Raw genomic sequence first — 16812 nt, forward strand, 5'->3', positions numbered from 1 at the left:
AGCCTCACACAAAATTAAATCATTCATACCTATCTTTTATCTTCCACGCGTTCACATTCGATTCAAACAAATAATATATAACACATTCCATAACAGAAATAAATTAAAAACACTGGACACACGTTTTCAATAGTTTCCCTAACATGTTCTTACACATACTTGTAGATTAAGTGACCTATTTACTGTTACTTGTTTTGACTGTCAAGTTAATATCCAGTAACATTGTATAACAGTTAACATATCATATACCATAAAATATATGACATCATTATACGGTAACTTTTCAGTTAAGCTACAGTAAAATATCATTTAACATCAATATACATGCACAGTAACATTTCAGTTTTGTTACTATGCAATATCAAATTAAATCAATATACAGGCGCATTTGAGTTGTGTTTCTCTACAATATCATATAACAACATTTTACAGTAACATTTCAGTTTTGTTACTGTAAATTGTCTTAATAACACAATATACAGTAACATTTCAGTTTTGTTACTATACAATATCACACAATACCAGCTATATACGGAACTATCAATGCTATATCACTGTATACTATTGTATAATAGCATTAATATACCGCAAAAAATAAATGGTATTTCTTAACATTATCATACACTAACATAACGAAACAGTTTCATTTATATAAGTTACTGAGCGGTATAATAAAACAACATTTGTACATATATCAGATATATGATCTTGTCCCCAACAAGGTGTAAAGCATAGTTACACAAAAACATATTCTTTATAAGTACATTTAAGTACAGAAACTTTATAAGTGGTACACTGCAACCATTTTATTCTAATCGAAGGCGATACTGTAAAAGACGATGTTTAATCACAATATTTCTAGACAGATGTATCGCTGTCACACGCCAGCACCAAAAGCAGCGCCACTTTCACAGGCGCCCGAGCAATGCTGTATTTGGTTGTGCCGACTTGGGCAATGCTGTACACAAGTGGTCGTTCAGCAACACTCCGTAGCTTTGCGCTTGATATTGACGTCAGTTAATGCACATGAACAGCTTTTAGGACAATACTATAATTGGTCATATTATCAAGTAACACGCGCATTTAGCTAGGTTGGTTGTACACATAGCTTATGAATTACTCAGTTTACGCATTCAACAAGTGTCGTCATTCCATAAGCAATTGATCATGATCTATGTAACTACTAATTACTACGTAGGCATTGCATACAATGGACTTTTCAAAGTAATTGACATATTGTTGATATAATTATTAGCACTTTGGTTCAACTCAGTTTAAACTCTGTTTCTATACAGTACAGAGATCGTGTTCCACACATCCAATGATACTGACAGTGGTAGACACCATTGAGGGAAACATCCACATCACCAAACAACCAACACGGACTACCGACAAATGACGATGCAACCTGCCTCGTGTTGTTTCCAAATGTTTCTATTCACAGAAGTTTAAAGACAGTTTTATGGTTGATTGAAGCATGTTTGTGGGGTGGACTATCGTTCATTGCCTTTTTAGGTTCTGCCTGTAGGGAGATATCAGGAGAAATTTCTAAATTTTGTCGTTTGGATCTATTATTGGATAGAGGCGTGCTGAAATTAATTGCCACGTCATGAGTGATGTGGCCAGGTGTGCTAGTAGGTTCGCTTACCTGTAGCGATGAAATGGACTGGTCTCCACACATACCTTTGAGTGACATTGTCCACTACAAAAATTTCCAAGGCTCCAAACTCAAGATTTAGGAAACAAACACTTTCAAGGAATAAAATTATCCGTTGTGAATTCCAAATTGTCAAACCAGCCACTAATTTCACATTGAATTAGTTCATCAAACTTAATAAAAACGAGTAAAAAATCTCCCCTGAACCACGGTACGTCCTAGCTAGACCATCACGTGACCTCCCAAGTGTCATGTCACTTCGAACCAACAAATGCTTGATGAATGTAGTTATGTTAACGCAAGTAGAAAAGTGTCAGACGTTATTGTAACAAAATTATTTCCGGAACCCTCCGTAGACAAAACGAATGTCTTCAGTGGAATAGCTGCATTCAGCATTGCTTTTAATAAGATGACGCATATCAAGTGCCCGCAAACTTAGCTTATTTGCTGAATCAATGTGTTCCAACATTAAATGCAATTCACATGTTATTTAAACAAGTTGAATTTAACAACGGTGCCCTTTTGTAAACAAAACTGGCTGTTACCCACTGGAAACGCATGCTACAATATTCCAATATATAGATATATTTACTGTTGTTTGGAAGTGGTTTGATAATCCTTAACGTATTTCCCCAGTTATACAATTAATATTATTTTAATTTATTGTATATATCAGCTATAAAATACCCCTTGATACACAAACATATAGGTAAAGCTCACCAAAACTTAAAAATCATCTCGACCGAAATATTTTAACATATAAGGAATGACAAATAGCACCCCAGTGTAAAATGTTGGGATTAACAAATTACATCCACCAACATTACACTTTATAATTAGTGAGGCAAATTTGATATTTGATGGAAAACGTTTATCTGTGGGCTCTATGGTTGAAATTAATAACTTGAGAATAATGCAAAATACCGTTCTAAATATGTTCAAAGCAAAAATACACAATTAAGTCAAAAAGCAAAACATATACACAAAATGCCACTAGGGATATAAACAAAGTATATTTTTTACATACAAACAATTAAAACAAAGCACTCGCAACGATTATTCAAGGGTATTTGACGCGATAAAATGTATCGACGGAAATGATGATATAAACAATGTATGCATACATATGTTACATAACAAGAGCTGTCAGAAAACAGCAACATTACCTATTGATTATATATTTGAAATAAGCGTTATGCAATTCGATAAAGATTCTACAAGATCGCACTGAATCACATCTTAGAAATTTAAAAACCTTAGCATGTAGCACAGCAAGTGATACACATACCTAAATAAACCTGAAGGTTTATGTTATGTACATATTTTGTTTCAATTGTTTCCAGGTTCGAGGTTCATCACAATCACGATTACTCCAAAGAAATAGTTGTTCAGATTCTGGATAATTGTCAACATATTACTTACCCTGCATATAAATGTCCAAAGCCTTGTTATACCAATCAGCTTAATTATTGTGATGGTGAAATATTTCACGAAAATAACTATTAAAAACTGCAGTCTAAAACCTGCTTATTGTATTAAAGCGTCGAATAAACTTCTTTTGGCCCCAAAAAATACAGATATGGTTTAACACATTACTCTCTGTCTATATAAATATGGAAGTCTCGTGATTGTCACCAGCCCCCTGTAGTGACTCTTATCAAACACTGTTATATTGTTCAGTGCTCTGTGAACTCTTCATATTAATAGTTCAACTTTATTAATATTTATATTCTGATAAATAAGGAGCCGAACTCATTCAAACAAAACAAAATGAAAATGTTCGCCATCTTCTTTATGTGGTAAGGTAACATTTTGTCCAGTTTACAAGGTGCATCGTCTTTTCCTGTCAACGTTTATAGTCTCATATATATGTGGAATTTCCACCTCCCTACGTCCAAGCTGTTCATAACTTCCCTCTGTGTTGGAGATCTGCACAATGATTTGTTCCTGGTTGTAATTTGCTATGTCGTCATAGTTATCATCTGAAAAATGCAATACAACATATTAATTTCTTTCAGATTTCGTGTCTGAAATGATATTAGTGAGCTTATAGGCCGTGAGACTGAGATATCCTTATTCCGTCTTTGCGTATTGCAGAGTTATCTTCTCTTGAGAGCAGGTACTGACTGTTACGTCATTTGTTTGTGAAAGTAACGTCATCAATTTATGAGAAAACGACGTAATTTTCTCACACAAACCAATGACGTAACAATCAATACCTGCTCTCAAGAGAAGATAACTCTGTAATACGCAAAGACGGAATACCGTTTTCAGCTAGGTGAAGGTAGGCAAATTGTATAATCACTAACGTATCTTGATTTCCTGTTACGAAACGTGTTTTGATCATCGTAGGCGTCTTTGATGTAATGTTTTGCTTCTAATGTTAAATATTGATATTTTTTTGTTTTTTCTTTTGTGACATAGATCTATGTGAAGAAGAGGATGACAATGAGGATGATGCTGAGAATGATGTTTGCGAGTTAGTATGAGTTCCTTGATGATGATGAGGATGATGTGTGTGAGTCAGCGTGAGTGTGTCCTTGTGAGTGTCTTAAACTTCAGCAAATAAAGAACTTGTACTTATATATATATATATATTAATACAAATATAGCGGAATCGGGAAAGCCATTTCTAATTTGCAAAACACCAAAACGGATTATTTTCTGCTTTTTGCATTACTTAATGTCATTTTACCGGAACACAGTATTTACCTTGGTCTTCATTTAGCTCATTTGCAGTTCTCGACGATGAAATATCTGTCATATGTGTAGACTTTGTTGTGTCACCTCCCTTCATCGTCAGACGTCTGACCAGTGCTATGATCACGAAGACCAGAGCCAGTATAACTACTCCTAACCCGACGCCTACCCCGACTGCAGCATCCTCATTCATTTCTATAACAAATGAAACATTTGCATTAGTAATATATCGTTTTATATTTTAAGAAATCATTCTTTGAACATAGTATTATGTAATATTATTTTAATGTTTGTTTAGAGATTTTTCCCCTTATATTACTTTTTTTATTTATTTTTTTATTATTTTCATTTTCCCCATTTTTGAAGGGAAATTTCATGAATAGATATGTAAATTTATTGTAAGGAATGTAACATAAGTAACACCTTTGGTATCACACGTGTCTCCTGTCCATCCATCCGGACATCCTGTCGCACAGTTCCCCGTGTCCTTGTCACAACTCATACCTTGACATTTACCACAAGATTTCAAACATTGGCTGCCGTGAAAACCAGCTACACATACTACAACGGAAAATGGAAGTGCTGTGAAATAATGAACCTTGAATTGCTTGTAACGCGGATTTGTGTGTTTTTAGAAGGAAAAAGAAAGCGAGTAACAAAGGGTGGTCGGGTGGCTCAGTGGATACCGCACTTGTCTTTCACCAAGTCGGCCGGAGTTCGATTCCCCGATCGAACATGAAAAGGTATGGGGTCCTCTGCCCGACCACGTTTCTCTGGGTACTCCGGTTTCCTCCCACATTAAGACCCCGCGCGCTTTGGCCCTTTGGCACAAATTTTATATATAATTCAGGCATAGGCGCATGCTTGCTCCATAAGGAAAGATAAAAATATAATAGGTATTGACCTTCCAGAAGTAAATAATATCAAAATCGAAACAAAAAAATAAGCATGTTTGCAGATGATTCACAACTGTTTCTACGTAAAGAAAATTCACTGCCGTTTTTATTCAAGCTTTTAGAAAAATATGAGAAAGCATCAGGTACACGGGTAAATAAAAAGAAAACAAAGGGTATGTACATAGGCAGATGGAAGCAAAGACACCCAAACTATACAGATATATCATGGGTCAGAGACAATATCGAGGTGTTAGGAATATTTTATGGATAAAGTTTAGATAAAACAAGGCTATGGGAGAGTAAAATTTAAAAAAATGAAAACATAATCAATTCATGGAAAGTAAGAAATGTGTCATTAGAAGGGAAAACTTTGATAATCAAATCCCTACTATGCTCTCCTCAGTTAATTTATAAATTAGCACAAAACACCATACCTGAAGAATATTTATAAAAAATAAACAAATTAATATATGAATTTCTTTAGGGTAGTAAAATAAAAAAGGTGGCAAAAGAAACTGTTTATTTAGAAACAGGACAGGGAGGGTTTAATATGACTTATATAGAGATAATTGTTACAATGAATAGAATCAAACTAATATATAGAGTAGTTTATAGTGAAATACAGACGTGGAACATACTAGGTAAACTCGTTCTGCAAAGTTATGACAGAGCTTACAAAACAAATTATTTCTGATGTAGATGCAGCAACACTCATATTTTCGTGTTGAAAAAAATTCCGGGTTTTTTATCGGGAGGGAATTTGGCATTGGCAAAAACTGCCAAAAAAAGTATCTATAAGCAGTGCAGAAGATGTCCTTAACCAAAACTTATTTGGATCATAATTTATTATTCAAAAATAGTCCACTTTGTTTCAAAAATTGGGCAAGTAGTGGAATAACAAAGATAAAACATATCTGGATTGTTGAACAAAATAACTTTATTTCATCAGAACAATTACTGAAAAAGTTAAAAAGTAAAAATTAATCGATATCGGAATTCACAAAAATCAGAGGGGCCCTTCCGTCAGGGAGGAAAAACATACTACAGAATAATAATGAAAACATTATTAGGGCCTTTAAAATATCAGATGACTTAGTTTTCACTTATAAAAACAGCATTTTAGCCATGTACAAGTGTTTTAACAAAATAATTAAATATATATTGTATCAAAATAGTAAAGAGATGAAATCCCTTCAGAAATGGAATGATATTATTGCATTAAACTGGAACGCCATCTGGCTTTCTAAAAATAACACTATAATTGACAGGAAAATCAAGGATTTTCAGCGGAGAAGCCTACACAGAATTTTAACCACTGAATATAGACTTAAACAAATGCAGAAATAAAATGGTCTGTGTCACTTTTGTAAATAAGTACATGAAACCCAACAACATCGTTTAAGTGGGTGCAGGTGAAACAATTTGGTTCAGGATAGAACAATTAATAAATGAATGTCTAGCAACAAGCAATGTACATATTAGTTTAACAGAAAAGGAAAGAATCCTTGGTGTCTCAGAATATAATAATAATATAAATAAACTATGTAATCTAATCATATTTCAGTCTAAGAAATCTACAGAAATTTGAAAATGAAGATCAAACTCCACTATCATTATTTAATGGGATAACAAACCAATTGAAAAATACAGCGGATAATATAATAAGTGCAAACAGACAAAATCATACATTCATTGCTTTAGTTCATTCATTGAAAACACAACTATAATTAATACAAATACAATTATGTTAATCCTGTAATAAATAAGTACGAAAAGATTTGTTTGTGATAGGATGAGTTTTTGTATATTGTACAGAGTCTTTTTAAATTTACATTCTCTGAATAATAAAAATAATTAGTGAATGAATTGCCTTTGTGATGATTTGAATGAAAAGGAAATACTATAAATTTTACATGGAATGCAAGAATATTCATTGTACTGATTTTTTGTTATTTCAATCTGATGACAATTTACAAAATAAAAAACAATGTATACCGGTAATAAGAATGAAGTAGAATGATGTAGATTCTAAGTAATAAGTAGAACAATGTATGCAGGTAATAAGATGAGGAATGATGTAGTGATATGTAAAACAATGTATGCTTCTTACAAGATGAAGAATAATGTAGTGGTGTGTAAAACAATGTATGTTTCTCACAAGATGAAGAATGATGTAGTTATATGTAAACAATGTATGTTTCTTACAAGATGAAGAATGATGTAGCTATATGTAAAACAATGTAGGCTGGTTATAAGATGTAGAATGAGGTGGTAATTATAAAACAATATAAGCTGGTTATAAGATGAAGAATGATGTAGTGATATGTAAAACAATATATGCTTCTTACAAGATGAAGAATGATGTAGTGATGTGTAAAACAATGTATGCTTCTCACAAGATGAAGAATGATGTAGCTATATGTAAAACAATGTATGCTTCTTACAAGATGAAGAATGAGTGATTTGTAAAACAATGTATGCTTCTTACAAGATGAAGACTTATGTAGTGATGTGTAAAACAATGTATACTTCTTACAAGATGAAGAATGATGTAGCTATATGTAAAACAATGTATGCTTCTTACAAGATGAAGACTTATGTAGTGATGTGTAAAACAATGTATACTTCTCACAAGATGAAGAATGATGTAGCTATATGCAAAACAATGTATGCTGGTTATAAGATGAAGAATGAGGTGGTGATATGTAAAACAATGTACGCTGGTTATAAGATGAAGAATGATGTAACTATATGTAAAACAATGTATGCTTCTTACAAGATGAAGAATGATGTAGTTATATGTAAAACAATGTATGCTTCTTACAAGATGAAGAATGAGGTGGTGATATGTAAAACAATGTAAAACAATGATGTAGTTATATGTAAAACAATGTAAAACATTTATTACATATGTATGAGATACCGATTGAAGGGCGTGGTTCGTATATGCAAAGTTGTAAGCCTGTCTCTATTATTTCATTTATATTGTTGTATGCTACGATTCGATATAATAATAACGCTCTCATTTATATCATATTGTGAATATGTAAACTTCTTTACATAAACATCTTTTGGCCAATTAAATAAATTGTTGCGAGTTACATTGATCAATTCGGTTTTTTAATCCGGTAGCACGGATAGGTTACCACGACGTCACGAACATGTTCTTCATATCACTACACCAAGGGGAATTATGTGAGAATTATGATCTTATATCTTTCTTTTTTTGTTTGGTAAGGTTTTATAGTGACAATACAGAGCGAATGGAAATATATAATAATAACGCTCGCATTTATATCACAGTGAGAATATATGAAAAATTCTGTGTAAAAATGCCATCGTCAATTTGTATATTACATTATAAATCAACGTTTAAAATTCCACGAGCAAGATAATAATCATTGAAGAAAAGTATTTTTCTTACCTGTGCACTGACCGTTGTCCTTGTTACAAACATTGTTGTTACAGTGAACAGGGCAAGGCAGGTTGCAATTACCGTAGAAGCCAATGTACGTATGCGACATTGATCGAAGGGCGTGGCTTTGTATGTACACTTGTGTACCTGTGTCTATTATTCCTTTTACATTGTTTTATGTTTTTCAGATATTATGAAAGCATTATCATTAATATTAATGAGAATATGTGAATTATGTTACAATAAATAATATAACTCAACTTAAATCTGCATTTTACTTAACTTTCCATCTTTAAATAAGTAAGTTATCCATTCCTTAACAAACGTAGTTTCCCTACATTTGCAGTGGCCATTGTATTTTGTATTATTATATTCATAATTCTAAAGCGGACTCACAAATAGAAGTTGACCATGTCGTCGTCTAAACATAACTTCGTGTTGTAGTATCGGGATAAACGATTTCTTATCGTTATTTGACAACTTACGTTTTTTTCCTATTGATCAATTAACTGTAGAAAAGTAACACTTCAACAAACCTGTTACTTTGTTATAATATAATGAGATTTCTTATACATTGTAACAACTTCAACGATGTATCGTTAATAAACTACGTAAAAGGGAAACAAATGCGTTATACGTATCACAACTGTAAGGTTGGAATGATGTCACAGAATTTTAGCCCTCGAATGAAATTTCCCGATTTTACTTAGTTACAGATTATGTATGGTAAAAGTCTATTTCAGTATATTTTTAGCACACATTAGTGCATGCATATATAAAGTTTGGTTTGTTTTACCTTTGCAATGGCCATTGTCCTTGGTACAAACGTTGTGTTTACAGTTAGCAGGACAAGGCTGGCGACAGACACTGCCATGTAAGCCATCATCACATTCTGAAAAGATAGAAGGTACAAACAATGTGAAACATGTTTATCTCACGACTTTCATTCTGCCGATAATTATCACGAAAAATGTGTTATCATTTTATTATTTCAAAAACAGACTAATAAATGGTAGTGTTGATCACTTAACTGTAGACAAGTAGCACTTCAACTCTGTTACTCAGTTATAATCTGATGACATTTCTGATATATAGTAATCACTTCAACAATATATCATTGATAACCTCTTTGAAATGGAAAAATATACGTTATAAGCTGTGTAACATGGTTAACCCTTCATCACATAAGTGTGCGCTGCTGGAAAGACTTCGATCGTGAACCATTATATTGTAAAGTTTTATTTTCCGACCTAGTAAATTAGATATCATTTTAACCTTGTAAGCACCCCCTTGGCTCTCTGAAAGTTGATATTATAAATATCATGTTTATTAAAAATGGACACTTATCCACAGTTCGGCAAGGTCCCATACATATACAGAGGTAAACATATCTGCCATCAGCATTAAAGTCTATTTCAGTGTATTTCTATCCTACATCAGTGCAAGCATATTGTAAGTTTGTCTTACCTATGCAAAGACCATTGTCCTTGTTACAGACGTTGTTTTTACAGTTAACAGAGCAAGGTTGGCGACAAAAACTGCCATAGAATCCAGTATCGCATTCTGAATATAAAAAGAAAACAAAACAACATGAAAAAACTTGATTACACGACTTTCATTCAGCCGATATTTATCACGATAAATGTTTATTTTTTCAAAAACAGACTAATAAATGGTAGTGTTGATCACTTAACTGTAGACAAGTAACACTTCAACTCTGTTTACTCTGTTATAATCTGATGTCATTTCTGATATATAGTAATCACTTCAGCAATATATTATTGATAAACTCATTTGAAATGGAAACATATACGTTATTTGTAGTGTAAGATGTTCAATCCTTCATCATATCACTGTACGCAGCTGGATAGGCATCGATCGTGAATCACTATATTGTAAAGTTTTATCTTCCGACCCAGTGAGTCAAATATCATTTTAACATTTTAAGCATCTCCTTGGCTTTCTGCAAGTTGATAATAAATACTTCTTACGAAAACAATGTCCTGACGTTTTATCACAAGTGTTAGTGCTACAGCCACTAGGACATGGTGTACAGGCTGGTCCGTAGTATCCGTCATTACAGTCTGAAATATGATAAATGTTTTAACAGAACATGTATATATTGAAAAGTATACTCAAACTGCGTTTGAATATCTATAACGACACCAGCAGTCATCGTTACGTTGCAGCTTGGTAATCTATTGTCTAGATTATGTAAGTAGGACAAATGAGCTGTGAAGGGATTTAAATATATATAGGTGGAGTTCAATGTTCTGCCAAACAATGTAATACTTTGCCGATATTTATCACGAAAAATGTGTTATCATTTTATTATTTCAAAAACAGACTAATAAATGGTAGTGTTGATCACTTAACTGTAGACGAGTAACACTTCAACTCTGTTTACTCTGTTATAATCTGATGTCATTTCTGATATATAGTAATCATTTCAGCAATGATATCATTGATAACCTCTTTGAAATGGAAACATATACGTTATAAGTTGTGTAACATGGTTAACCCTTCATCACATAAGTGTGCGCTGCTGGAAAGACTTCGATCGTAAATCATTATATTGTAAAGTTTTGTCTTCCGACCTAGTAAATTAGATATCATTTTAACCATGTAATCACCCCCTTGGCTTTCTGAAGGTTGATTATAAATATCATGTTTATCAAAATTGGACATTAATCGACAAGTGTTAATACACAGTTGGGCAAGGCCCCATACACATACAGAGGTAAACATATTTGCCATCAGCATGTACACCCTCCGGAGATTTCCCGACACTAGGAACACTTAAGTTATTTGCCCAGATGTAAAAAATTCCGGCGGTGTCCAACTCAGAACAACTATAGATCGACCCAAACGCTATCAACAAACGTATGAGATCCAGTTGTGTTAACATAACAGTCAAACAGTATATCACTCTCTGTCTCCGGTGTGGGCCAGGCAAACTTACCAGTCTCTCATCCATGTGTTATTTGCCTGTTCTGTGACCTAGGAGTCAGGCCCCTTTCTTGACATTTTTAAATTTGTGATACTGCAAATTACGATGGCCGACACGAGCCTGGCAAAAAGATATGAACTTTCATATCTTTTTGTACCACGGTACACTTTGATATGGTTCACAAAGATATGAAAATTCAAATCTGTGTGTACCATGTAAAAGTGTACCATGGAACACAAAGATATGAAAATTCAAATCTTTGTGTACCATGGTACATAAAGATTATAAATAACTTTACAAAAGCACTCTTTACTTTCACATGTATATGTACCAACAGCCGATATCAACCGGCAAATAGATATGAAAGCTTCTCTCCTTTTAGTACCGCGTTACACTTTTATCATTTCTTTTTGTACCACCTATGGTACAAATAGATATGAAAAAAGTGTACCATGAAATCACGCGTTACACTTTTTTCATATCTTTCCGTACCGTGGTACACGTTTGCGCGGTACAAAAAGATATGAAAGCTTCTCTCCTTTTAGTACCGCGTTACACTTTTTTCATTTCTTTTTGTACCACGAACGGTACAAATAGATATGAAAAAAGTGTACCACCAGAGCATCAGAATGTTGTTATCGGACACTATGACCAGAACTGACCCCGAATAGTGAAGCCCTAATCACAACGTCGAAACAAGTCGTGAAGTTCATTAATCACTTCTGATGAAAAACAGAGTTAGTTGCAATTGTGTAAGTATAGGGGCCTTGACAGGGTCTCCAAAAGGGATAAAGGACATCTAAAAAAAATTGTCGTTTCCCTTGTTTTGATAGATGTCCAGATTAAATAAGAATCGTACAACTAGCTCATCGTATTTCCCCCAAAAAAATATAAAAAGGTAGACTATCCTTCGAAGTAATTAAATTGATTGTCCCCTTATCCCCTACGGACCCCGTCGGCGTTTTCAACTGATTTGGAGTTTCTTTCATTTGAGAAGTTGAAGCAGATAGAATACATTATAAATATACATTTTTGTAAGTATTAGAATAATAATCCATAATGACTTCCTTTTTAACATAAAACATTTATAAAATTCGGTAAAGGATATTTAATGAATAGTTGATTTCAATTTAAATGAGTAAGTAATAGTTTGGTAGCTCATTTGGTGTAATAAAAATAACAGACATTCCGTGCGATAACATTTCATTGTATGTGATGACAGCCTTATCGGGGTATAATTTGTCATACTTGGTATCCTTTTCGTCTTATGGTTTCACATGTTTCTGAACCATGGCTGTTTTCGGCCGTTATTTTAGTACAGAATGATACAAAAGCAACAGGTTGATTTTATTTCTGCTTTCATATCTTTGTGTACCATGGTACACTTTTACATGGAAAACAAAGATTTGAATTTTAATATCTGTGTACCATATAAATGTGTACCATGGTACAAAAAGATATGAAAATTCACATCTTTTTGCCAGGCTCTTGTCAGCCATCGTAGCAAATTCATGCAATACGCATTTTTTCATCGAATAAATTTGATCAGAACCAATTGTACTAAATTGCACCTCTCTGCGGACATAAGCCCACAACGGAGTGATCGATTGCTGCATGATACGACTGTGAGCACCGTGTGTGGACGGTGTGCCCACGCTGTCTGTTGGTGCATTGTAGGGTCTCACAGCTGTTAGGTTGGACTAGTATCACTTTATTTAAGTACTGGATTGAATCAGTTATAATTTTATGGATTGTTAAAGTCTATTTCAGTGTATTTCTATCAAAAAACAGTGCATGCATATTGTAAGTTTATCTTACCTATGCAAAGACCATTGTCCTTGTTACAGACGTTGTTACAGTTAACTGAGCAAGGTTGGCGACAAAAACTGCCATAGAATCCAGCATCACATTCTTGATATAGAAAGAAAACAAAACAGCATGAAACAACTTGATTACACGACTTTCATTTAGGTGATATTTATTAAGAAAAATGTGTTATCATTTTATTATTTCAAAAACAGGCTAATAAATTGTAGTGTTGATCACCTAACTGTAAACAAGTAACACTTCAACTGGTGACATTTCTGATATATAGTAATCACTTCAGCAATATATCATTGATAACCTCTTTGAAATGGAAACATATACGTTATAAGTTGTGTAGCATGGTCAACCCTTCATCAAATACGTGTGCGCTGCTGGAAAGACCTCGATCGTGAATCATTATATTGTAAAGTTTTGTTCTTTCGACCCAGTAAATTAGATATCATTTTAAGTTTGTATGCATCCAAGTGACTTTCTGAACGTTGATACTTAATACAGCTTACGAACACACTATCCTGACGTTTTGTCACAAGTATTAGTGCTACAGCCAATAGGACATGGTGTACAGTAGTATCCATCATTACAGTCTGAAATCATTTTCTTACAATAACGCCTGACACTTTTCTACTTGCATTAACATAGCTGCGTTTATCAAGCTTTTGCGGACAATTCGTGGAAATAAACACAAAATCATCAATATAATTTCAACAATTTAATCAATATATTTCACCGTGAGGATATTTACCTTTTATACAACATAACTTTATAAATTGTTGCGAGTCAAATGTTGTTTTAACCCGGTAGCACGGATGGGTTACCCCGTCGTCACGAACATGTTCTATATATCACTACACCAATGGAAATTATGTGAGAATTATGATCTGATATCTTTCTATTTTTGTTTTGGTAAGGTTTTATAGTGACAATACAGAGCAAATGGAAATAAATAATAATAACGCTCGCATTTATATCATAGTGTGAATATGTAAAATTCTTTACATAAACATCTTCTGGCCATCGTTAATTTGTATATTACATTATACATCAACGTTTTAAATTCCACGAGCAAGATAATAATTTATGAAAAAAAAAGCATTTTTCTTACCTGTGCACTGACTGTATGTTGTCCTGGTTACAAACGTTGTTTTTACAGTTATCAGGACAAGGCAGGTTACAGAAATTACCATAGAATCCAATATCGCATTCTGAAAATTAGGCCAATATGTCATCCGATGAACCAATAAAATCACCAGTAAAATATCACATGGCTCTCACAAACATACAGTTCGTATGCGATATTGATCGAAGGGCGTGGCTTTGTATGTACACTTGTGTACCTGTGTCTATTATTCCTTTTACATTGTTGTACTGTATGTTATTTAGATATCATTAATATCAGTGAGAATATGTGAATTATTTTATATAAAATTATGTAGGTCAACTTTGATATATGTTTTACTTAACTTTTCATGGTTAAGTAAGTAATGTAAACATTCTTGAACAAAAGCAGTTTCCTTATCTTTGTAGTGACCATTGTATTATTATATTCATAATTCCACAAACATAAGTTGACCATGTCGTCGTCAAAACATAACTTTGTGTTGTAGTATCGGGATGAACGTTTTTTACCGTTATTTGACAACTTAGGTTTTTCTCCTATTGTTTTTTTTGTACTATTGATCAATTAACTATAGAAAAGTAACACTTCAACTTTGTTATAATATAATTAGATTTCTTATACTTTGTAACAACTTCTATAACATATCGTTTATTAACTACGTCAAAGGAAATCCAATATGTTAGGAGTGTCAGAATTTTAACCCTCGATTGAGATTTCCCGATTTTACTCAGCTTCAGATTATGTATAATAAAAATCTAGTTCAGTGTATTTCGAGCATACATCAGCGCATGCATATAGAAAGTGTGAGGTTTGTCTTACCTATGCAATGACCATTGTCCTTGGTACAAACGTTGTGTTTACAGTTAGCAGGACACGGCTGGCGACAGAATCTGCCATGTAAGCCATCATCACATTCTGAAAAGAAAGAAGGTACAAACAATGTGAAACATTTTTATCTCACGACTTTCATTCTGCCGATATTTATCACGAATAATGTATTATCATTTTTATTAATTTAAAAAAAAACAGACTAATAAATGGTAGTGTTGTAGTATCAGCCTTAACGATTTCGTATCGTTATTTTCTCCTTTTGATCAGTTAACTGTAGTGAAGTAGCACCTCAACTCTGTTACTCAGTTATATAATCTGATGAAATTTCTTATACATAGTAATCACTTCAGCATTATATCATTGATACACTATGTAAAAGGCAAACAAATACGTTATTAGTAGTGTAAAATTGTCAATCGTTCATCTACTGTATAGACCTCGATCGTTAATTACTATATTGTAAAGTTTTAGCTTCCCACCCAGTGAGTTAAATACCATTTTAACCTTGTAAGCATCCCATTGGGTTTCTGAAAGTTGATAATAAATATTACTTACGAACACACTGTCCTGACGTTTTGTCACAAGTGTCAGTGCTACAGCCACTAGGACATGGTGTACATGCTTGTCCGTAGTATCCATCGTAACACTCTGAAATATGAGAAAGGTCTAAAAACAGAATATGTTTATATTGAAAGATATACACAAATTGCGGTTGAATATCTATAACGACACATGCAGTAATCGTTACGTTGTAGTTTGGTAATCTATTGTCTAGATTATGTAAGTAGGACAAATGAGCTGTGAAGGTATTTGAATGTACAGAGGTGGGGTTCAATGTTCTGTCAAACCATGTCATATTTAGATATACAAAGCAAGCGTAGCAAGGTTAAATCCAATAACTGTTCCTGTATGGGTTTTATTCGATGTAATACTTTAGTTTTCATAGAAATTGATATTGTGAATGAAGTAAATAAAATAGCATTATATACATGCCGACTTCTATGTTTACACAATGATATCTTGCAATTGTGCAACTAAATTTAAATTCCGCATTGCAACTTAACAACTAAAATGAAATGTTTGTATGCCAGGAACTAATCCGTATATTTTATTGCGTAACGTTTTAAAGGGGCATCACGGTGAAGTAACTATTTTTTTGTCTTTTTTTCAAATACTACATAAACATATCAGGTGAGACTCCTTATGGAAAATAACGATCGGATTTGGCTGAAATAGATTCATAAAAATGATTAAATCTAAGATAATCATCGGTATTTCTACCTGTCTGACCAACGTTTTGTTCAGGGATTTCCCTCTACTAGCGCATGCGCATTGCACACCATTTCTTTGTAAACAAAATGACTGACCGTGTGAAGTAAGCCAAAGAAAAGTGTTGTACCGTGTCAGCTACGAAGCGAA

At 33.3% G+C, this 16812-nt stretch overlaps 2 protein-coding genes across 2 annotated transcripts in view; both read right to left on the minus strand.

Annotated features, from left to right (window-relative positions):
• The window catches only part of LOC110453805 (multiple epidermal growth factor-like domains protein 10), a 78986-nt gene that overhangs the window by 46365 nt on the left and 15809 nt on the right, over positions 1 to 16812 (minus strand). The window contains exons 7-10 of the mRNA XM_021502964.1: positions 15949 to 16041; positions 15382 to 15477; positions 13437 to 13529; positions 10660 to 10752 (exon numbers count right to left, since the gene is read on the minus strand). Coding sequence (XP_021358639.1) covers positions 10660 to 10752; positions 13437 to 13529; positions 15382 to 15477; positions 15949 to 16041 — 375 coding nt within the window. The remainder of the gene's footprint in view (positions 1 to 10659; positions 10753 to 13436; positions 13530 to 15381; positions 15478 to 15948; positions 16042 to 16812) is intronic.
• On the minus strand, positions 3448 to 4555 carry LOC110453801. The gene is made up of 2 exons (XM_021502961.1): positions 4370 to 4555; positions 3448 to 3639 (listed from the first exon to the last, which is right to left on the minus strand). Exons 1-2 carry the CDS (start codon positions 4548 to 4550, stop codon positions 3479 to 3481), a joined length of 342 nt encoding a protein of 113 aa, XP_021358636.1. The 5' UTR covers positions 4551 to 4555; the 3' UTR covers positions 3448 to 3478.

Source organism: Mizuhopecten yessoensis, unplaced genomic scaffold (genome assembly GCF_002113885.1).
Source record: "Mizuhopecten yessoensis strain PY_sf001 unplaced genomic scaffold, ASM211388v2 scaffold7513, whole genome shotgun sequence".
NCBI lineage: Eukaryota > Metazoa > Mollusca > Bivalvia > Pectinida > Pectinidae > Mizuhopecten > Mizuhopecten yessoensis.

What these genes read in the sequence shown, in the direction of transcription:
- LOC110453801 (XM_021502961.1), bottom strand. Translation starts at nt 4,550, where the DNA reads ATGAATGAGGATGCTGCAGTCGGGGTAGGCGTCGGGTTAGGAGTAGTT. An exon ending in TGAGCTAAATGAAGACCAAG is followed by an intron (nt 3,640 to 4,369) that starts GTAAATACTGTG and finishes TGCATTTTTCAG; the next exon opens with ATGATAACTATGACGACATA.